The 23,081-nt window shown below is 39.8% G+C and overlaps 1 protein-coding gene across 1 annotated transcript in view; it reads left to right on the forward strand.

Annotated features, from left to right (window-relative positions):
• The window catches only part of LOC101165720 (adenylate cyclase type 1), a 53,483-nt gene that overhangs the window by 18,932 nt on the left and 11,470 nt on the right, over positions 1-23,081 (forward strand). Inside the window, exons 5-15 of the mRNA XM_011474265.3 lie at positions 2,320-2,447; positions 4,929-5,087; positions 5,904-6,045; positions 9,176-9,331; positions 12,157-12,351; positions 15,274-15,371; positions 15,475-15,559; positions 17,100-17,189; positions 18,229-18,476; positions 19,398-19,524; positions 20,081-20,197. Of these exons, the coding sequence (XP_011472567.1) occupies positions 2,320-2,447; positions 4,929-5,087; positions 5,904-6,045; positions 9,176-9,331; positions 12,157-12,351; positions 15,274-15,371; positions 15,475-15,559; positions 17,100-17,189; positions 18,229-18,476; positions 19,398-19,524; positions 20,081-20,197 (1,545 nt within the window). The remainder of the gene's footprint in view (positions 1-2,319; positions 2,448-4,928; positions 5,088-5,903; positions 6,046-9,175; positions 9,332-12,156; positions 12,352-15,273; positions 15,372-15,474; positions 15,560-17,099; positions 17,190-18,228; positions 18,477-19,397; positions 19,525-20,080; positions 20,198-23,081) is intronic.

The raw sequence follows: 23,081 nt of genomic DNA on the forward strand, positions 1-23,081 counted from the left end.
CTTTGAAAAATCTCCAGGAGAACTTACTAAATGTTTGACCCTCTTTGACGGCAGCAAAATGACATAAAATCCTTAATTATGCAATTTTTTGATGGTGGAGGACATAGATACAGAAAATTCAGAAAAACATTCAAAGATAATTTATGCTTTTGATTAATGCATTTTTAATGTAAATATTGATGACATTTGTTTTTTTTATTTAGTCCTAGTGCTGTGTTAGTGTGGTCTCATACTAGAGTTTGTGTATATAAATTCTGAAACAAATAAAACATTTGGGATAAAACGGATACTACGGAAGCCGAGAACGGCCTACCCTCCTTTTTCTTTTTGCCCGTTTTTTTGGTGATAAAGACGTCTACTATTTCGTTATCACGAGGAAACAAATTTCATTTTGTTCCTATAACCAAATAACAAAGAATATACTGTAGTGTCCCTCTTTCCCTGTCCCACACTGAGACGCTGAGACGTAATCTGGTTTAAGTTCTTTATTTTGTGGTTACAACTAAAATCAACAGAATTGCTACGCAAAAGTTTTGTTTTATTTAAATTAGTTTTTGATTTATTAGTGGATTGACAACAGGTTGGATGACAGAACCTAGAAGTACTACACCTCAGCGTGGTGCGTTCGCTGAGCTCCTGAACCCAGACAGCCCCCCAGCCCAACTCAGTTCGCTACAAAACATTTTTCTACAATCTGCAGCAAAACAAATTACTTTGCCAGAGAAAATCTCGAACACCAAAAGAACGGATCCATTTCTAATTGATCAATTAAATTGTGGTCAAAGTCAGGCGGAGACTGTCCCGATGCTGTCGAACATAGACAACGTCCAAATCAGTCATTTGAGGTGAAGGTTGACCTGCCAGCAGCTGCGCAGGCGGCTGCAGTTAATTGATTTCCTCTCTTAAGACCACATCAGACATTTGATCATGCGAGTCCACATGCGTCCTGGCTGCTAGTATCTAGCAGCTCATTTGCAGACCCTGCATTTCCCAGAATTCATTGCTCACTGGGCGTGTTGCTGTTCAGCCATGATCTGTACATTTTGCCTGACTTTCAGTTTATTCTTACAGTGGATTGTTTGGATGTCAACCACATCAACTATCTCATAATAAACATACAGTAGATACACAAAGTAAACACATTTTGATCAACCCTTTAGCTTCTGTTTTAAAACTCATTATAAAAGGAAGTGGAGCCAGGTCAATTCACCATGTTACCACTAGGGGGTGGTTGCACCACATGCTTGCCTCTTTGACTTAATTTAAAATTCGTAACAAATTTTTGTTTTAAAAATTAAAACAAATGCTCACATAAGAATGAGTGGTACTTTAACCGTATCTTTCTACGTGTCTTCATGGTCACCTCAGTTTTGTGTGTTCTTCATCGCAAAACAGCTTTTAATGGAACCATTACAGATCTTTTTTATATAGTTAAAATGTTAACTTCGTCTTCTCTGCTTCATAAATGACGGTGGAAGTTATCTTCATCCATGTGTTTAGTGCCACCATATGGATCTATGAGGTACTACACCTGAAAGCAGATTGTAACCCTTGTGCTATCCTAAGGACTTTAACATTGGGAGTTGGGTCATCTAGACCCACTAGACAGTGCTCTGAACCTTTTTTCTTCAATGATTTGTGATCTTCACTGGTGTCCATGGATTACATGAAATCTTTTCACCCTTATCCACCTTTGTCATGGTAGGAAGAACACGTCAATGGAAGGGTGGGGTCATCTAAAAGTCAAAGTCAAGTCAAAGTCAACTTTATTGTCAATTCTTCACATGTGCATCACATACAATGAATCGAAAATCTGTTTCTTACTCTCTCGTGTCTGTTCAGTAGAAGAAAAATAAAAACAAAGTATACGTTTAGAATAAAATAAATAAGTAAAAAGAAAGAAAAAGATACAATTTACAGTATACAACATAGGCAATTTGCTATAAAAGTGCGAGTGCACTTAAGGCAGTGTCTCAAGGCAGCGGGGGGGTGGGGTGGGGGGGGGTTCGTTTGAGCACTGTTCATGGGGGGATATGGGTGGTGGGTAGGTGGAGAGGGGAGAGGGGAGAGGGTGTTTAGCATCCTGATGGCCTGGTGCGTGAAACTGTTTCTGAGTCTAGTGGTCCGGGAGCAGAGGCTCCTGTACCTCCTCCCTGAGGGCAGAAGGCTGAACAGGTTGTGTGCAGGGTGGTGTGCATCCTTGATTATTGTTAGTGTTTTGCTTTCTAAGATAGCTATCTAAGATAGCACACGGGTTAAAAGGGTTACAGGATCACCATGAGCTGTTGGGTTCTCATGCATGTCCCTCTATGTCTGCAGGAGAACCACTGCAGGCGGATCAAGATTCTGGGGGACTGTTACTATTGTGTGTCAGGACTGACCCAGCCCAAGGCTGACCACGCCCACTGCTGCGTAGAGATGGGGCTGGACATGATCGACACCATTGCGTAAGCGTCACTGACATCCAGACTCTGTGATGTCGTCATTTCTAGTTTGTCTATGGTTTTTAGCTAAACTTGCATTAAGTTCCTCAAAACAATTGACGTAATGTTTACATTTAAAACAACTTTTAACTTTTACGTATTAAGATAACGCAAAAAAATGTAGAAATGTGTTTTTGATCCAGAAGAAGAGATTGTATTTTCCTATTTATGTAGAACAATCACATTTTTTCCATTTTTTTTTGTTTGTTAGAAAAACAAATATAAACTTTAAACAACAATAGACATTTTTAATCAATACATTTATCTTTGGGTTTATCCAACAGATTGAAGGAGGCAAACTATTCAAAATCAAAAATCTCATTTCTATTACAGGAGAAATTGCTGTTTTTCCCCCCAACCAATTCCCAAACATCCCATAATCCTGTGAATCTTGACAATGCTAATTTCAGCTTTGACAGTAGCGAGTTCTGCTGTCTTTTGCTTCACACCAACTAGATCTCTCCTGCTGACACTGATTCTAATTTAGGAACATTTTTCTGCTAAAAGACACTTGGTGACACACATGCACAGCCCCAGTCTTCTGCAAAAGAAGAAAAAAAAAGTGTGTTAACGCACATATACAGCACCTTCATCTCATTTCCTTTAGCGAGCACTCACCTGTCATGTTCCTTCGCCGCTTCTCCGTTTAAGTGGATGGATGCCGCTGAAGGAGTCTTTTATCTCTGAGGACAGGTGCACACACTCTTCCATCAATGTGTGTGTGTTACATCACTCTTTCAGCCTGATGGGCTCAGGTTTTATCCTGCTCTCTACAAACACACAGAAATGCCTGATTTGTCAGCCCTTCTCCGTTTGCATCTCTGGCTTGTGTGGAAAGTGGCAGACTTCCTGCTTATGATGCAGCGCTTTTTGTGATTCCCAGGAGGAGACGCTCTGGTTTCTTTCTTTTTTTTGTGTTGATGAACTGCAAAGATGCTACTTTTGGATAAACACGTATCGTGAAATACCACATCACACATTTGCTTTGAGGCTTTTTTCCACCACAATTCTAAAATGAAGTAAATTCAGTCGCCACCCTTCGTGATGCAGACGTTGGATGTTGGAGGCAACAACGTTAGACTGAGTTGTTTCTATGGAAGCCACCTTTGTTAATCAAGAGTGAGCTCGTTGGGAGGCCACACCCCTACCACTTGGAAGCAGACCATGCAAAGGTTTCAAATGTTTGCCAGCGGGGACATCCCGTTTTACATTCTTGTTTCAAGAAGAAAGGTTTTATCAACAAAGCTTTTAAAAGGTAAAATAATATGTGTTTAAGAAAACATGTATTAGACTAAAACTGTTTTCTTAAAGTAAGAATTCGTGGTGAGAACATTTTTCTTATCCCAATTTGGTAAGAATATTTTACTTCTTTCTTAAGCTATGTTTACACCACCCTCAGCAAAACATGTTACAACAATCACTTCCGATTAAGAATACTTTTTGGGCTTCTGCATTCAAAACACTCTTGATCACACGTAGCTATGCATGTTTTTAGGCTCTACATACAAAACACACTGCCAAGGAACGCACATTGAAAATTAGACCAGGTTGAACTTTGACCAATCAGGGACTCTGATTTGATAGTGACGCTTGGATGACATCCCTTTTCCACTGATGGAAGTGGCAACCGTTGGAAAATTAGTCATGGAGGAAAAATTAATAATTGCAGTTTGTGCCCGGACTAAATTACATGACACCAAGACTTTCATATATCGGAAAGTAGCTGTGAAAGAAAAAGCCTGAAGCAAGATTTGTGAGATTTTTTACCGCTTTGACATTTTGCACCAAACATTGAAAACAGTGGAGAAAGAAGAAGCCCCTCCCTGCTTGTCCAGTGTGACAAAAACACGCATGTTTGTGAACCTTCGTCAAGCCCGGAATGTACGTAGCTTAAGGGGCCTGAATTTGCAGTGCATTGGCATTGTCAGCAGTAAAATGGACCATAAAAATATTTCATTTATTTATGTAAAAAAAAGTATTAGCAAATGTCGTGTCTGTTTTGAATCAAAATGCAAACTTTTTGGTATTTTACCTTCAGGTAGATATAGTAATACCAGAACAATGTAATTAGTGTTTTTCACCTTTAGATATATCCCGCAGGGGTCGCTACAGCGAATCAGCTTTCACTGATCTCAACAGGGGGTTTATGCACTGGATGCCCCTCTTGACACAACCCTGTGTTCATCCGGGGTGGGGACCGGCACAGGGAGACCCAGACTTTAACCCCCTTGTGGCTACATAGCTAGGCAGTATGCTTTTATGTAAATAACACAACGTTTTTATAAAAGAGAGATGTGTTGAAAAAGAAAACGTAAAGCACCATGATTTAAGAATATATTGTGAACACAAGGGATGTCATTCATTTCTGCTAAACCGTGCAGTCTCTGGTGTTCAGCAGAAGTTCAGATGCTTAATATTTGTCTTCAAACCTTTGCTTGCCTGCAGGTCGGTGGTGGAGGCGACTGAGGTGGATCTGAACATGCGCGTGGGTCTGCACACGGGGCGCGTGCTGTGCGGCGTGCTGGGCCTGAGGAAGTGGCAGTATGATGTGTGGTCAAACGATGTCACACTGGCCAATGTGATGGAGGCTGGAGGGCTGCCCGGGTCAGTGCAGACTGAGACGCAACACGCACAAAGCCGTACAGACAGCAGCCGGATCGTAGAATACCGGAGATGCCCAGAAAGCAGCGCGTTCAACCAAAAAAGAACCATTCCGACAACCGGTTCAAATTCTCTTTATTTAATTTGAATAAATGGAGACACTTCTTTGCTTATCCAAGACATATTAAATGAATCCCAACATGATAAGAAGTAGAGCCCACATACATGACTAATTATGGTAGATCATGAGCCATCAAAATCATACATATACAGTATATATGCAAAATAAATTTACTAATAGAATCATAATTTCTGCTCTTCGTGAGAAAATAAGTCGAGAGCGCTGGGGTTCAGCACTGGTCCTCTGAATGGATTCAACCAAATCAATCAGTCGAACAACAGTTTGTCTAAGTCACCTTGAAGGTTTTGTTCTGAAATTATTTAAATTGGATTCAGCAGCAGATTTTGCTTCAAAGACCACAGCAGGAAATAAACCTGACTCCAATGGGTATTAAGCTAATTCCACTTCGTTTAGGAAAAACCCATGTACAATAATGGGCAGATTTGCATTTAAAAAGCAGTGGAATGAGGCCACCTCTTTGGCCCAATTTGGGCTTGTTTCAGTAGAAGTTAGAATATTTTAAGTCTTTATATGGATTAAAAAGTTGTTAGAAGTACATTTTTTTCATGTGAAGTTTGGACCAAACTGGGAGGCCTGTTAGGCTGATAAAAATAATGAGGAAGATAAGGATTTAAGGGCTCAGCAACTTTCTTTCATCACTGACTGCTTTTCATCCTCGTCTGTGCTTGTGCTCTCAGCAAGGTGCACATCACGAAGACCACTCTGGAGTGTCTGAACGGAGACTACGAGGTGGAGCCGGGCTTTGGCCACGAGAGGCACTCTTTTCTGCAAAAGCACCACATCGAGACGTTCTTTATCGTGCCGTCGCACAGACGCAAAGTATGCCAGATCAGTTTCTTTCCTACAGGTGACACAGCCATGACGGTTCTGGTGTAGAAAAAGAAATTTGATTCTGAACCCGACTACAACTACAAACTAAAGTTAGCATCTGATATTTGTAGTTCCTGATTGAACTCTCCTCAAAATAATGGTTAGTTAATCAATTAGCATATAAAATTGGCACTTTTGTCTTTTACAACGAATGATCGACCACAAAAATAACTCTGTATTTTCTTATTTTTTGGGAAGTGTGAGGTGAGAGTTTCATGTAAATGTCTCTCAAGTTCAGATCTGGAAGAGACTCTGCTGTTAGAGGAGTCTGGAATAGTTCTGAAAATGGACTGCAGGAACTCAAAAAGAAAGTTTCTTTTTATATACCGGTACTTTTTTAGTAAGTGACTGAAACTGTGGTTCAATGAAAGCAGAAGAGGTTTGCATGTCGTTTCATGTAAACCGCCATCTTGAATCGCAGTTTGCCCCTCCAGACAAGCATGCAGTCACCAAAGTAAAATAACTCTGTATTTTTTGTTTTTGTTTAACCTTTATTTAACCAGGAAAGTCCCATTGAGATTAAAAACCTCTTTTTCAAAGGAGTCCTGGCCAAGAGGCAGCACATTTCAATAAAAAAAATACATAAAACCAAACATCATTAAAACCACATACATCATAAAAAGCAGTTGCACATTATTGTTTCAGTCTCTGATGCTTTGAGTTTGTTCATAAAAATATTTAAAGATACCAGTTCAGTTAGTTTCCAGTCTTTCTGCAGCATATTCCTAAGCAAAAGGAGCCGAGTGGATAAAGGCTTTTTCCTCAGCTCTGTGCGGGCAAATGGAACAGAAAGCAACAACTGGTCTTTAGATCTTAAGGAGTAAGATTCCACACTTCTCCTTGTGATTAAAGAACAAATGTGGGGAGGCAGTAATCCAAGCAAGGCCTTGTAAATAAAAGTGTACCAATGTCCCTGCCTCCTATGCCTTAAATGCATGTTCTGTTCTTAGAAACCAATGCTTTGCATATCATTTAATTATATGTGTGGTGAAGTCAGGCGAGAGGCTTCTCGGTTTAGGCTTCCATTTTTTTTCGGACTATAAGTCACACCTGAGTATAAGTCGCACCCATGGCCAAACTATGCAGAAAATTGCAACTTATACTCGGTAAAAAAAACATTATTTTGGTGAAAATGTGAAAAGGGATGTTATATCGTCCTGCTATATGCAGGATTTCAAAAACAAAAAACAAAACAAAAGCTTAAAATTATACATATAAATAAAAAATTGTGGTAAAAATAAGACTGCAGTAATAAAGCCCAAAATATGTGGAAAAACAAACCCAGAAACATTTAAATGCATCGATGAACAAATCCACAAAAGCAGGTTTTTAATTATTTGAATACATTCAAATTAAAATGGCAGGTTTAAAGCCAGTGAATGGTAATGTGTGTTAAAGTCCTGGGATGTGTCAGGATTTTTCGTAGTGGAGGGCCCAAAATGCAGGAGACCAGGTATGGTAGCATAAACTAAAACACTTAATCACGGGAGCAACAAAAAAGGATGACACAGGAGAACAGAGCAGATGACCTGACTACGATGACCTGAAAAGCAGGCACATGAATAGATTGAGGGTAATTCCCTGAAATGAAGACATCTGGTGAAAAATAACAAACCTGAATTTGGTGGGACTGACAAAAAAGGGACAATTCAAAACAGAACATGACCAAAAACCATAACATAACCGACAAAAACCAAACCAACGTTCACTAACCTTACAGGATGACAGTAAGGTCGAACTACAGATAAGGTCTAATATGTAACAGGGAACTCCATTTATTACCAAAAAAAAAAAAAAATCCTAGAATTCCTTGAGTGTGAATGGCTCCCCTCTGCATGTGTTTGGTAAAAGATGAGCTGTTGGAGTTGAAGCAATATAGAATCACCAAATAACTATATCACAAGAACTGTAGATACCTATTTATGCAAAGAAAAGAAAATGACGTGGAAATGCTTCATTATTTAACCGTCATTTGTTTTTAGAAATGGAGCCATAAGAGGGTGATTTTGAGAGAACACCTGAATTAAAGTAGAGTTAATTTTTCATTAGAATAATGTAAATTGTGATTTAAATAAATAAAATTAATTTATTGAGTTTAAGTTTTTTTAATTTATTTTATATTTGTTCCATTAGAACAGACAGTGGTAATGGTACAGAGAGAGTCAAAGTGCACCTTGGATTAATTTGACAAAAAACTAACTGTCTTGAAAAAATACTTTAACATGGTGTAACTGTGTTAAAGACTAAATGTAGCAGTCTTTTAAAAAAGCAAATATTAAAAAACAACAACAATAGATAAGTTATTTCTCATCAGAACGTTCTGAAAATTAACAAACCTTCTTCCCGCCAAGTGTTTTTGAGATTTCACGTAGGCAGCCATTTTGAAATGAGCAGGAGAAAAAAAAAGGCCCTTCTACTGCCCCTAGTGGACTGATGGTGAACTACAGGGCAGAAAATATGGACCAAAATATACACAATGAAGGGGTACTGTTAAGCACTATTATGTTTATCTTTTCATATTAATAAATTTGGTTGATTATGAGGCATGATTTTGGGGTGAGCAGGGCATCTTTTTCAGGATTCAAACTTCAGTGAAAACATAACAGGGAGACGCATTATAATGTATTTAAGGGCAGAGGCAACAGGAAAATCCTTCCCCTAATTCTAAATGCAAATCGCTACAGTAAGCTACATTTAATTTGAAAAAAACTGTACTTTGTTCATTTATTTAAACGAATCTGCAGCAAAGACATTTCATGCCACATCATATTGTAGCCACCCCACGACTGTGGGCTAAACCTTTACCCGCTCAAGCAAAAGCGCTGCAGATGGGCTTTAGTAAAAGGTCAGACTTGTTATGCTACCAAGTCAGGATTGTGCCGTTGGGCGCAAAGTAGGCTGAAAATGCATGACTTCTCAGTGCAGTAATCATCCACACTAACATCAACATCACTGTTATAGAAAATACTGCTGTTGTAAATCCAAATTCACCCATCTCTTGTTTTTGATTCTGGTGCTTAACTGTAAACAATTAAAACTGAGTTGCATATAAGCCTCACTGGTTTTGTTGTATTTTTAGATCTTTCCTGGAATCATCCTGTCAGACATAAAACCAGCCAAAAGGATGAAGTTCAAGACGGTGTGCTACCTGCTGGTGCAGCTCATGCACTGCAGGAAAATGTTCAAGGCCGAGATCCCCTTCTCCAACGTGATGACGTGCGAGGATGACGACAAGGTGCGTGACACGCTTTGGACTTCACATTTCTGCTGTCATCTTGAAATGAAACTTAAGTAGGACACATTTGACAAACGTTACCTATAAAGCTTGTGTTTTTGTGCTACTTATTGTGATACACAAACCATATTACATTATCAGTGGAAAAGCGTGATAAGCATGCCTCTGATGACCTTCGTGCATCTCCCAGCCTTAGAATACTACTTTGCATTAATGAGACTGCTGCTTCACTGGGGATTGGGGTTGAGGCATAACAGAGTCCGGCTGTCAGTAAAAGCCTGCTCGCTGTAATCTGTCGAGCTGCGTGAGCTCAGCAAAGGCTTTAGCACTCCATGACTCTAATGTGGTTACAGTACGAGTGCCGTTAATCACTCGCAAGCTGGATCGCATCACCTTTATTAGCATTAGATACTATTTCTGATGTCCGAGTGACCAAAGTTTAGGGAGAACGGCATTTTAACACAAGCAGTAATTGGCTTTGTTCTTAATATATAGAAGTCAAGCTAAATTGCAGATTTAAGTGAAAAATTATCCAAACAATCAGTATACATACTTTCATTTCATTGTAAGTGATCATTTTCAAGTTGTAATTTTCAATACTTCCTCTAAATATTTATAAATACACAAGAGACTACAGTATAAATATTTTGCATAAGGCTTTATTTTACTGACAGATTTTTTTCAGGTTTTCTTCAAAAGGCCACACACTTCAAATTCATCCTAATATTTTTACATCCAGCAGATGTCCTACTAGAGCAAGTGAAGCTTTGCAACACTTCCGTACTTTCTAAAGCTTCATGTGCCCATCACTGTTTTGTGGCAGAAACTTAAACATTTAGTATATGAACTTAAACATGACAAAACCCATGGAGAAACAAAATCATGACCAAGCAAGTAGCCTGACAAACAACAACTGGAAAAACCAGACACCTTTATACACTGAAGATCATTAACACAAATCAAAACAGCTGTGGGTGATTGACAACCTGAACCTGGTGTGACTGACAGGGAAAACATGAAAACAGAACCTGACAAAAACTAAGGAAACGCCACTAAAACCATCCAAACCAAAGTGCACAATCCATACAGAATCAAAGATAGCAGTTAAATTCAATGGTAGATCTATTGATGAGTTGCATTAATTGTCAGTGTGGTGTATACGCAACCTTATGCACACCTAAATTTGACAATCTTTATGTAGGGGATGATGTGGTACAAGCTTCTTAATGTTAAGCAATGAAAACCTCTTTATATTTAGGGTCTCACCTTTACCAATAAAGTCTGCAACAAACGCATCATCACAACTTGTTTGGCTTCTCTCATACACGAACCTGTTATCAGATAATATGGCATTATATTTCTACCTTCCTAACCCATTCACACACTGATGGCGGCTGCACTGCCAAACACTGGCGCCAACCTTCCACCAGGTTCAGTGCCTTGCCGAAGGATGCTTCAGCACATGGGTGGGCCAGGTGGGAATTGAACCTGCAATCTTTTGATCAGAGGCCCACTGCACCACTGCACCACTCCCATAATCTCAGGATCTTCTCAGAACAGATCCTCAACTTGCTTTACTTCCTATTTCATCTCTTCTTTTGCGCTAATGCAGAGAAAAAAGTTTAAACTGCAAATGGAGTCACATGTAGTAGATGTTCTACCTGTGTTAGATCTTTTTTTTTTACACAGTTAGGGCACTGTTAGGTCAAATAGGCCAAGAACTTTGCAGTCTAGTGGTTTTCCTCTAGGCTTAATTACCTTCAGAAGGATGGCTTAGCTTGCTTCAAAGCCAGAATTTAAAGGGAAATGACTTATCCTTCCAATTTAGGATCATCTTTAGCTAAAGGATTCGCATGGTTAAATAAACATCTACATAAATTAAGACCATTTAGCTATAAGAAAACAACAATGTTTATGGTTTTTTTTTTACACATGGATAAAACTCATTTTGGGAAAATAAACTATAATGTTAAGAGTTTTCACACTTCATAAGAAATGCAATTTTTTTTACAAAACTGACAAGTCAGACTCCAATGGACTAATTAATTGGTCTGCTTGGTAGCGTTCCAACATCTCCAGCTAACATATTCATGCGGAGTCATTTTTTAAGCTATACCCTCTCTCATAAAGTTTTCATGTTCAAAGTATCTTTTAATATTTTCTTACACTATTTTCCACACTATGGGGCGTACCATCAATGAACAGTCTATTCTTGAGCTTATGTTTTTTTAAAAGGCACACCAAACTATAAGGCATATTAAGGGAGCCAAAAAAAGAGATAAGTCTGTCATTCTGTCATTTTTAACTTCATTTGCAGAAAGTCTACAACATGTTTCTAACACGGTACACGTTACACGTGCATACAGGAACATTGGGTATGCTATTCCATCTCTAAATGACATGAGCACATGATGAGTCACTCCACAGCTGACCTTATCTAAGCTAAAAGTTTAAAAAAGGAATTTTGAAAAAATACACATTTGTTGCAAATTAGCCTAGCATTCCAATGATAGCACTGATTTGTCATAACTAGGGTTGGCATCTTTTGGCTCTTTTGTTGTCTTGAAGTATTCACTTCCAGTAAAATGAGATTTTTGTTGTCATAGATAGCTATGCAAAAGCTAGCAGGAATTGAGTTGTAAGTTTAATCACAGTGAAAGTGACATTTTGACTAGTCAGACTGAGAATTTCTATCTTCTCTCTGTAAAAAATGTTCAAAGACAGAAAATGACCCTGAAAGTCTCCTCAGGACACTGCATTTTGGCTGCCTTAGCGCAGCCTGCCTAAGCACAAAGTGACGATGCTGTGTCTCCGCCGTTCAACAGCGGAGGGCCCTGCGGACTGCCTCGGAGAAGCTCAGGAGTCGGACGTCTTTCTCAGCCACGGCCGTGCAGCATTCGCCTGCCACCCGCGTCAACCGCTACATCGGCCGCCTCATCGAAGCGCGGCAGACCGAGTCAGAGACATCAGACCTCAACTACTTCACCCTGTTTTACCACAGCAGAGAAAAGGAGCGCAGGGTGAGGCCCGTGGCACACGACCCAAACAGATGCTGAGATTTATTGTTTTCCAACAAAATTCGCTTCCACAGAAATCTATCCTTGTTACGCACAAGGCAAGTTGCTTCGTGATGGCATCTTCATCCCCCTCCCCTCTCCTATTATAGGAGAGGGGAGGGGGTGAGAACAAGACATATAGGAGTCCTATATGTCTTGTTCTCACACAACACCCTACACAGTTTAGAATTTTATCCCCCCCCCTTCTCCCACGCCTGTTGTCTCATGTGTCTGTGTGCGTTTGCACGTGGAATCCACCCACCCTCTCAGGAGGGGATGCAGATAATGATTTGGGAGAGTCTGAGCTGCGCACGTGACGCTGTTCTCCTGTGTGAGCGTGGGTGGCGCTATAAAGGAACCCCGACGGGGAGAGGTCTGTGCACGCCCACGTGTTTCTTTGTGTGGATTTGCCATCTAGACCGTCCAACTGGTTTCAAAGAACCTGAATGTGGTGCAAAAGAAAGAAGATAATACTCTGATTATTCACTTTCTTGTCCACTTAGGCTTGATCATTAAAATGGATGATGCAAGCTGTGCAACAAATTGAGACGTTAATCAAGATAGTTTCGTAAATTAAACTATTAGAAATAGTAAGTTAAACTGTCTTTTAATTTTTTTTTGGCTTGACTTCTTGAATAACAAAAATCTACCAAATCTTTGTTAGTTTGGGTTCATGCTACAGTTGTGTACTTTAAAGATGTTTTTTTTTTTTAATTTAAACACTGGAACACGTGTTTAGCCCATGGTGTTCACACGGGACAGGCAAGGAGGGGCTTCCTCTTTTTCTTCTGTTTACAAGGGCATGTCCACCACCTACAGTTGGAAGAGGCGTAGTGCGTGACGTCAAAGTGGTATAAATCTTGTGAATCTAGCTCTAGGCTTTTTCTTTTACATCTATTCCGATACATGAACGATTGGTGTCATAGACTGTGTGTCCATAGCGGGACACAGACCGCAATTATTAAGCTCTCCTTCATGATCAATTTTCCAACTGCTCTACCAAACTGTCTCAATCTCTACCTACTATGGGACGTTCATTGATCGCATGCTGAAGGTTAGTTGATCTTTTTCACGCTAAATCGAAGCAACGCAGCACTGTGACCAATCGGGGACTCAGATTTAGTAGTGACGTGTGTGTGCTTTAAAACACAGAAGTACCAACTGTTGTTAACATGATCACGAAGGAGAAATTAATGATTAGGGTTTGTGTCCGGTCGGATTTATATAACAACAAGACGGCATTTATAGGAACAGAGCTGTGAAAACAAAACATCTTTGCACCACCTTGACTTTGCTCAGCGAGCTTTTTCATATTGTCGATGGCAGACGAGTGCTAATAAACAGTAAATACACTGAAGAAGAAGAATCTTCTCCTTGTCGCTACCTTCGTATCTGGTGCTTGTGAACACAACTGGCTGTCTGCGGGCTCATAAAACCGAAATGACAATTTTTTTTTTTAAATACGTCACGTCGACAGTACCAAATTAATGTAGACCTTATTTTTAATAGCCCTACTAACAGACAGTCTACAGTCTTTTTACTTACTTTTTTAACCACTCTTGCTCTGCTACGTTTTTTTTAAATTATGTTCGTGCTAAGCCTAATTGTTTTAATGATATTTTTTCTGTAGTACAAGTGTGATAGCATCTTTTTGTCAACAATGTCAGTGCACTGCACAGCTTTGATGATTGCAGGTAAGATCATTGTAACCCTTGTGCTATCCTAGGCACTTTAACATTGGGAGTTGGGTCATCTTGACCCACTAGACAGTGCTCTGAACCTTTTTTCTTCAATGATTTGTGATCTTCACTGGTGTCCATGGTTTACATGAAATCTTTCCACCTTTATCCACCTTTGTCATGGTAGGAAGAACACCTCAATTCAAGGGTGGAGTCATCTAAGATAGCACAAGGGTTAAATGTACAACGAGAGAGACCTGGGGAGCATTTCGGGCAGACAACTCGAGCAGAGCGATTTAACTGGTTACTCCTCCCTAGGGCGGTTCAGTCAATCAGCTCACCTGTTCAGCGTCCTATTTAATTCCAGGCGTGCTTGTTCATTCCTTCTCTTCCTTTACCACTAGTGTTGGGTTCCTCAACCCACCCTCCTCCCCGGCTTCCACCTGTGAGCTCCGCTAGGGGTAGTTTATTACCCAGAAGTTTTCTATGGAGATATTGTCTTATGTAATTGAACGGAGCTTTATGCCAAACTAAAAATACATTTCTTTACTGCATGAGTTGTCTGACTGAAATGGTTTAGAGTGCAACTTTGCACAATTGATGCATCTCTAAAATGCATGTTTGTGTGGGTCAACGACAACTGCAAACATTCATGGCTGTTCCAAAGAAGAATTTTCATTAAAACCTTTCAGGAACTGGTGGTGGAGGGCCCAAAATGCAGGAGACCAGGTTTGGTGACAGGAAATAAAACATTTAATAAACAAACTGAAACTTGACAAAGCTATGGGGAGAACCAAACTGGTGACACAACAGAGCAAATGACCTGACAGAGATGAACAGAAACCAAGACACTTAAATAGGCTGAGGGTAAGTAACTGAACTGAAAGCTGTGGATCATGAACCTGAAACTGGAGTGAGTGACAAAAAGAAAACGAAAAACATGACCACGAACAAAAGCAAACCACGGAATCCTTACAGATACCCATTACAAAAGAGTTGGTGTTTGACTGTCCAGTATTGAGAGTAACTAATTGTTGATTCCAGATTTGACTCTAAAAATTGCCAGAAGCAACTGGATTGACTTCAATAGGATTTCAAAAACCATGTTTTTACAGCAGAAAACAGCATCTGCTCTTAAAGACTAAAATCCGGATGGGTGGATGCTCCTCCCACTGACAACCTCCGCCTGTTTCCTTTCTCTTCTCAGTATCACCAGGTGTACGATGATGATTTCATCAGTGCCGTAGTTCTCTCTCTGATCCTCGCTACTCTGTTTGGCCTTATCTATCTGTTGGTGATTCCACAGTATGTACCCTCACACAAACACACTCACACACACACAAACACAAGGAGTGACTGTGTTTTCAGTCCACTCAGTGGGATAAGACCTTTACTGTTTTCTTTTCAGGGGAATGGTGGTGCTGCTGCTGCTGGTGCTGTGCTTGTGTTTCCATGTGGCCTGCGTTTTGTACCTGCATCTTACCAGCATTCAGGTAGATTCCATCATCTCTCCTTTTCCTCCATGGAGGTAAACACATGTTTATCTGTCAGCTGACACAAAGGAAACGCTTTGTCCAAACCCTTCTTACCTCACATGGTCATAAACATAAATAAAACAGATGTATTTATTGTCTTTAAAAAGGTTAATGGGGGAAGGCAGTTGTTCTTTCTTTTCTTATTTATTATCTCAATTAAAAGGAAGTTTTATGGTCTAGTGACCATAGATGCACAATGATTGTTTTGTAGAGATTTCAGGGAAATTTCAAGCGCGCTGGATTTCTTGGAATTGTTTTTCGTACACTAACCGGAGAGTAGTGAGTGAATTCAGACACAGCTGTGTCTCAGTTTTCACAAAAAGCATGGCAATAATCATGGTCCTCAAAGTGCATAAATGGGACATTTACTAACAAGGTTGGGATATAGCGTTGTCACAGTGACATTTTTCTAAGTGATACCAGTCTGTTTGTTAGAAGGTTAGGTAATGTGGGCATGCTAACGCGGCTAAAGTGTAGCGTCTCACAAACAAATTCTAGAGTTACTGTTAACGCAGGTAATGAAGTCTGACCGACTGACTTATTTATGACTTTTGTCTCACTTAATATGACATAAATTCAAAAACAGACAATTCATTGACAGTGTGCCCTTTAGCGTGGAAAATACAGTAACGTGATTCCAGCAGGTTCTGAAGCAGAGAGAAGTGGCTTTGCACCGTTATGCAACACTTTACGTCAGAACCCTTTGAAATCACACACGTTTCCTGCAAAAACAGACGAAGCGTTACGGTCATTCAAAGAGTATGTGTTATTTGTCACCGGTTGGTGTTAAAGGGTGAATGAGGCAGCTCTGGCCACTAAACTGAAACTCTGAAGCCATTTAAAAGACAAAAAACAGAGAAAGTTGTATTTATCAGACAAAAACCGGAGTCTTTACTCCAAATATGGATTTATTGTGGCGGTTTTTCTCACACACCAAGCCTGCTCTGAATAATATTCCAAAACCGACTCCTTAATGTTACGATAACAATGCCAAAAAACTTTGTACAATTTACATTTATTATAATGGTAACATTTTATTTTGTTGTGATTGTCTGTTATACCTTTAAAGTCACCTGAAATTGGCTCCAGTAATTGGTATCAATTGCGTTAATTGCGATAATGCCGTTTTTTTAGGAGATACAGTAGTTTCTGCAGAGCGGCAGTAGTTCTTTAGAAATTCCCTTGTGGGCGAGACTGAGTGATCCTGCCTATTTAGCCTTTCTTTACACTCTCCCACTAGCTTACTCACAACCCCAATCTAACGTAAGCAGTGCAGCAAAAACGGCAAGCAATTTGAATCCTAATTTCCTTCATATACGTCCTCCATCATGAGGAGAAATGCCGCAAAAACATGTTAAATACACCAAAAACACCATTTTCATCAGAGTGAGTCTTAAAAAAGGTATTTACTATTGACAACAGAAGTGTTTCTGCTGCTCCTTTTGTTTGTTTGTCAAGCAGCTGAATCCTTTGTTTATTTTTTTTTTTATCTCCTTAGTGCCAACCGGGGTGTCTGACCATCCAGATCCGAACAGTGCTGTGTGTCTTCCTCGTCCTGCTCACGTACTCTGTGACCCAGGCCTGTGTGGTAAATCACAATCTCAGACTTTCCCATTTCGAACAGTTTGAAATCACGGATTTGGTTGTGCTAACCCCGGTGAAGCCCAAACTAAGCTTTTGGTGTTCTGGATTAACATTTTAATCTTTATCAGAGATTGCCTTTTTGTCTTGAAGAAAATTGCATAGTTGCTGACATTGTATAGTTTTTATTGTATTTCATTTTGGGAATTGAGACACTGGGGCAGATCTGCAGCTGGGAGGTAGCTGCTGAGAGATTACCAACAATCAGGGATTAAGTGTGTAGTCCATCCCTGACAGTTATGTAAAGGCAGTTCATTGTGTTTGCTCTCTCAGAAGTGACAGACAGACCCAGTTAAACAGAAATATGATGAGATTATCTCTCAGGTTTATCATGGCTAGTTAGCAGCCAACTTTCACATAAAGGGATGCAAAAGGGATAAATGAAAGGAAAAAACAAACCCTAAAAGAGCCAAAAAAAACCTTTTTTCTTTTTTAAATGTCTGAAGCTACAGACTCATCGGTTATGTGACGCGCTTTTGAGTATGCAGTTATCACGGATTCTTGAACACCAGTTTAGCCCATGGTGTTCACACTGAACAAGCAGGGAGGGGCTTCTACTAATGTTTCTACTGTTTGTTAGCACAGTTAGAAGAGGCTTGGTGTGAATTCTGGTGAATCTTTCTTTTCACAGCTCTAACCAGATATATGAAAGACTTGGTGTCATTATTACGGCCAGGTACAAACTGCAATTAATCATTTCTCCTCCATGATCATTTTTCCAACGGTTGGCACTTCCATGAATGAAAAGAGATGCCATCTCTACATCACTGCCCAGTCCGAGTCCCTCATTGGTCAAAGTTCAAACTGGTTTGACTTTTAATTCACTTTCAACGGCCGTGCGTTTTTGTATATAGAGACCGAAAACGGTTGTAGAAAGTTGCGGAGCGACGCATCAACACAAGAGTTCTCAACATGGATATTTGCGTGTATGTAGACTTATGTAGAGTGGTGGCTTGAACGCTGAACGCTGCTTCACTTCCCTACAGGTCGGCAGTGTACCCTGGGAAATGGCAGAGAAAAGCACCGGTCGTTTAGCGGCCGCTCGGGGGGCGGGGCCCCACAACAGCACAGCGGCGGACTACATGACTTACGCCTTGCTGTCCTGCGTGGCCGGCACACTCACGATCGTCCCTTACCTCCGCGTGTCATCGCTGCCTAAAATCCTGCTGCTCCTCCTCCTCTCTGTCACCTACACTGTTGTCATGGAAACCAGCGGCTACCGCCAAGCTGTGGGGTGAGACTGCGCGTCGGCAGCCGAAACTGCTGCTCTCCATATCCTTTATCCCTCATCTCTTTGAGATTGCAAGTATTTGACTGCACTCTTGGGTAGAAATTTTGGTTTCTGAAGACATAACTGAAAAGAGCATCAGTAAACATGGAAAACCCGCAAATGCATTTTTAATAATGGACATGTCAATTAAATTGATATGAGATCCTTTTTTCCTTAAATCCCAGACAGTTAGGTCATGGTTAATGCATGGTTAAACACATGAATATAAATGACATTCCATAGAAAAATAGCTGACAGGTAGTCTGTATTGGTTATAAAAACAAAAACCTTTGTATTCTGAGGTTGTTGAAAACCCCTGATGGTTTTTTAATAGCAAAAATTTCAAAATAAACTATTTCTATTGATACTAGCAGGGAAATAAATTCAAAGATGTTGTAGAAAAAAAGGCTTTAATTTCAAATTATTAGTTTTTATAAAATTTCTCATATTCATTTTTTAACTGTTGACTAAACATCTCTTTAGTTTGGACCAAACCAAGGCCATGCTATGAAAAAATATATTTATAAAATGTTAAAACTCCTTCAGGACAGCCATTGTATAATAACCCTTTTCGGGAAACATGAATAAAATAAACTTTTTTTTTAACTAAAATACATTGCCATTGAAGAAAACAAATTTTTTTTTGTAGACTTCCCAGATAAAAAAAGAAACCCCAAACTTTACAAAAAGCCAATTCAATCAGATAGTTACAATAAAAGCTTTGAGCAAACACAACTGTGTACATCATGAAAATGTTCGTTTTCAAAATAATTGTTTTGCACAGTGTGATCTTTTGTTTAACCCGGCGACAGCACCTTCTGTCATTGAGGTGGAATCAGAATGTGTTCAAACGGGTTTTCTCATGTTTCTGTCTGCATCCCTCAGCGGCGGCTTTCTCCACACTCGAGGCTATGACCCCGTCTTGGCTGTTCTGCTCTTTTCTGGAGCTCTGGCTCTTCATTCAAGACAGCTGGACCTGAAGCTGCGGCTGGACTATCTCTGGGCAACCCAGGTACGTGTGGCTCCATTTGGCAGCTCGATCAGGCAGAACTAATTATTATTGTGCCTCACATTAGGCCCAGCTTCGCTGTTTGACCACTGTCCTGTTTTCTTAAAGATGTCCTCTAAAATCTGGGGGGAGAAAACCCATTTGGTAATGACTGCAAACGCCTTAAAAGACTTGGCTAATTTTTGGTTTAGAAGATTATTGTTCACCCTGTCAACTTCTTGCTAAAAGCTTCATTTTCTCCAAAATGTCTTATTTTTACCCTTAACGTTTCGTGGAAACATTCTGTTCCGATATGGCTCTATCTCTCTCTGCAGAGCTGCAAGGATGCGCCGCGTTTCTTTGAGGTTTACCGTCTTGTGTCGTCTCAGTGGATCAAGAAAAGTCTGCGTGCTTTTATTTTTAGAACAGCCGTGTGCATGTCTGTTCATGAAGTGTGATCTCCCTCTAGTGACCAGATGAGGCACTTACAGCCTCTGTCCCATCTGGGATTGGATTCAGGGAGGAAGGTGGTGTGGTTATTTTCAGTTAGAGGCCTCCTCTGCTTCTGTTGTGGGTCCAGGCGGAGGAGGACCGGAATGACATGGAGAAGGTGAAGCTGGACAACAAGAGGATCTTGTTCAACCTGCTGCCGGCTCATGTGGCTCAGCACTTCCTCATGTCAAACCCCAGGAATATGGTGAGCATCCGGGAGCGAGCCCAGGCTCGTTTCACTGGTATCATCAAACAAAACTCTTTTTTATTTGATACACATGAAAACCTTAAAAACCTTGTCTTAGAAGTTTTCTTACAAGAGAAAAAAAGGATATGAATTTCAGAAAAAGTCAAAATAAAGAACAAAAAATGACCTATAAAACAAGTGTTATCTTGCTCCTTTTGCTTAGTCCCTAGTAAAGTAACACAAAAGTTCCTTTTTTCTTATTGTTTCACTCAAAAACAGTTGGAGAAGCCTCATCTTAGGTGGGCTACATGGAAACCTTATGTACACGGAGATCCATGATGCAGAAGGATCACAAGTTGATACTTAATGAAGTTTGTGACTCAGAGTTTCAAGTGTTTCTGGATATCTGACCCATGAGTCACTTTTTAACAGCAAGATGAAGATGCACATTTTCTGTTGCCGTTGGGAAAAGTGTCAGTGAGGCACACATAGATCATCTGCCGTGACTCTTTTGTGGGGATTTTTTGTGTGTGTGTGTGTGTTAACAGCTAGGATAGTTGTCCAAACTTGCTCTGAGCACACACAAAGCTGAGAAACAGAACACAAAAAAGCAAAAGTTTATGACTAGCAATTCTGCAGAAATTAGTAGAAAAGAAATTCTCCTCAGTCGTGTGAATTACTGAGGTGCAGCATGACACTATTTTTGATAAACTGAAGGATTTACCAATGAAAACAGCACTGTATCTACTAAATGCGTTCACAGTAGCTCTAGACCTTTTTGTTCACATGCTACATGTTAGCCACGTTAGCAGCGTTAGCGTATTCACAATACCTGCACCTCCCAACCGTATTTTCAACACATAAAAACAAATGTGACTGTGACTACGCTAACTCCCAACCTTTATGGTAATATGTAAAAAAAAAAAAAAACGCCACCATCGACACCGCTACATGTTCGCCGCATTGGCGTATTTACCCAACCTTGTTTGGAACGTCTGAAAAACAGCGGCGTGTACCTCGCAAAATCGCTACGACATTAGTAAGCGCAAGTTGAAATAACCCATATATATATATATATATATAACCCATATATATATATATATATATATATATATATATATATATATATATATATATATATATATATATATGCTCCTGACTATAAGGTACACTGTCAAAAAAAATTAATGCTGTTAAGAGCATCTTAAAGTGCATATAATACAGTAATATATGCAAATATATTATTTATCGGAATAGTAGTTTAAGAGGTGAATGCTAAAAATTCACACACTTTGACTAAAAATGATAAACATCTTACTCCAAAATGTCAAAATATTAGTTCTGATACTTCGAGACATGGGGTAAAGGTTCACTTTAACGTTAGCTGGATCTGGATTGAGATCCTGGTTTGGCGTCCCATGGAACTCCTCAACCCCGTAAAACTTCAGAAAAGCTTCCCAGCCTTTGAAGACAATGGCAGCGGCGCTTCCCTCGGCGCTGCAGTGGAAGTGCGAGTTAAAGAGTCCTGAGAGTTTGAAGAACATCCTCTCCACTGACCTTTGCTCCTCGCTTCCTTGACCTCTGCCCCCCCCACCGAGAGTCGGACGTGATGAAAAGTGAGTCACAGACTGCGTGACCCTCCGATTCAAACACTTCTTAAAAGCCGTCGAGCTGCTAAACCCATAAGCCGAAGGGAGCTTTAGGATGGAGGGGGAGTTAAGGCACAGATTTTCTTAACATAAACTAACATAAAGTTCCCCACATCTGTCTCTGTAGATCAATACGACTCTAAAAACGTGTCTTCACGTCAGAATCAATCATGTGTCTGCTAGAATGGCTCTCAATGTCATGTATTTATTACCGTAAAGTAAAAAGGGGATTGGTGAATTTTCTGGGACAAATTTCGACTACATTTTGGCAGAAAAAGAATGTATTTTTAACTAAATTGCAAGATTGATTTAAAAAATAAATATCCTCTTTATAAAGTTTGATGCTAAATTACACATAATTAAAAGCACAAAAAATATACAACTATATTAAAAATACAAAACAATCTATTTTTTACCACCTTTTCATAAATGAGCTGAAAAATAAGCGAAGTACAAGCTGAGAGGTGATAACCGATGATAAATGAAATGAAACCGAATTAATTAGGATGCTGAAAGGAAAAAAAAAACATTATTCACGGGAATGGTAATGGGCATTGTGTTAACCCTTTAACATTGGAGCTTTAGCTACCGTGTCAATGTTTTTTAAATTACAACAATTCTTCAAATGTTTACACAATCAACACATTGTTTTATGCACTGTAAAGGATTGTACGACGCATCGTCAATGAACGGCCTATTTTTTAACTCGTGTCATATGTGGGGCACACTGAACTATTGGAGGTGTTGAGCGGGAGAAAAGTATCTGATAAGTCCATCAGTCAGACTTTATTAACTGCGGTTCCAGTAACTCTGGAATTTGTTCAGAACACGCCACACAGTAGCCATGTTAAAAGCGTTGGCCGCGTCAGCGTATTCACAAAAGCACCCATTGTTTGCAAAACGTAAAACAAAATGTGTCCACACAAACATCCATCTTTGTTACTAGCATTTAAAATAAGCACACTAGCTGCAGTTACATGGACAAAAGTAATCGGAATAAACGCCTGATCAGAAAAAAAATGCTTGATGTAAACATGCCGTTCGAAATAGTCTGCCCCGATCAGACTCATTCGGATGAAAACTTCTCTCTGATTGAGATAGGTGGGTTATGCTGATTATTGATCCGATTGTGGTGCATGTAAACGATTTATTCAAATCGAATCCAATCTTTGATCCGATCAAAGATATTTTGCACATGTATCTGCAGCTACTCTGACACAGCTATATGCTAGCCGTGTTAGTATATTCCCAAT

Source organism: Oryzias latipes, chromosome 4 (assembly GCF_002234675.1).
Source record: "Oryzias latipes chromosome 4, ASM223467v1".
NCBI classification, from domain to species: domain Eukaryota; kingdom Metazoa; phylum Chordata; class Actinopteri; order Beloniformes; family Adrianichthyidae; genus Oryzias; species Oryzias latipes.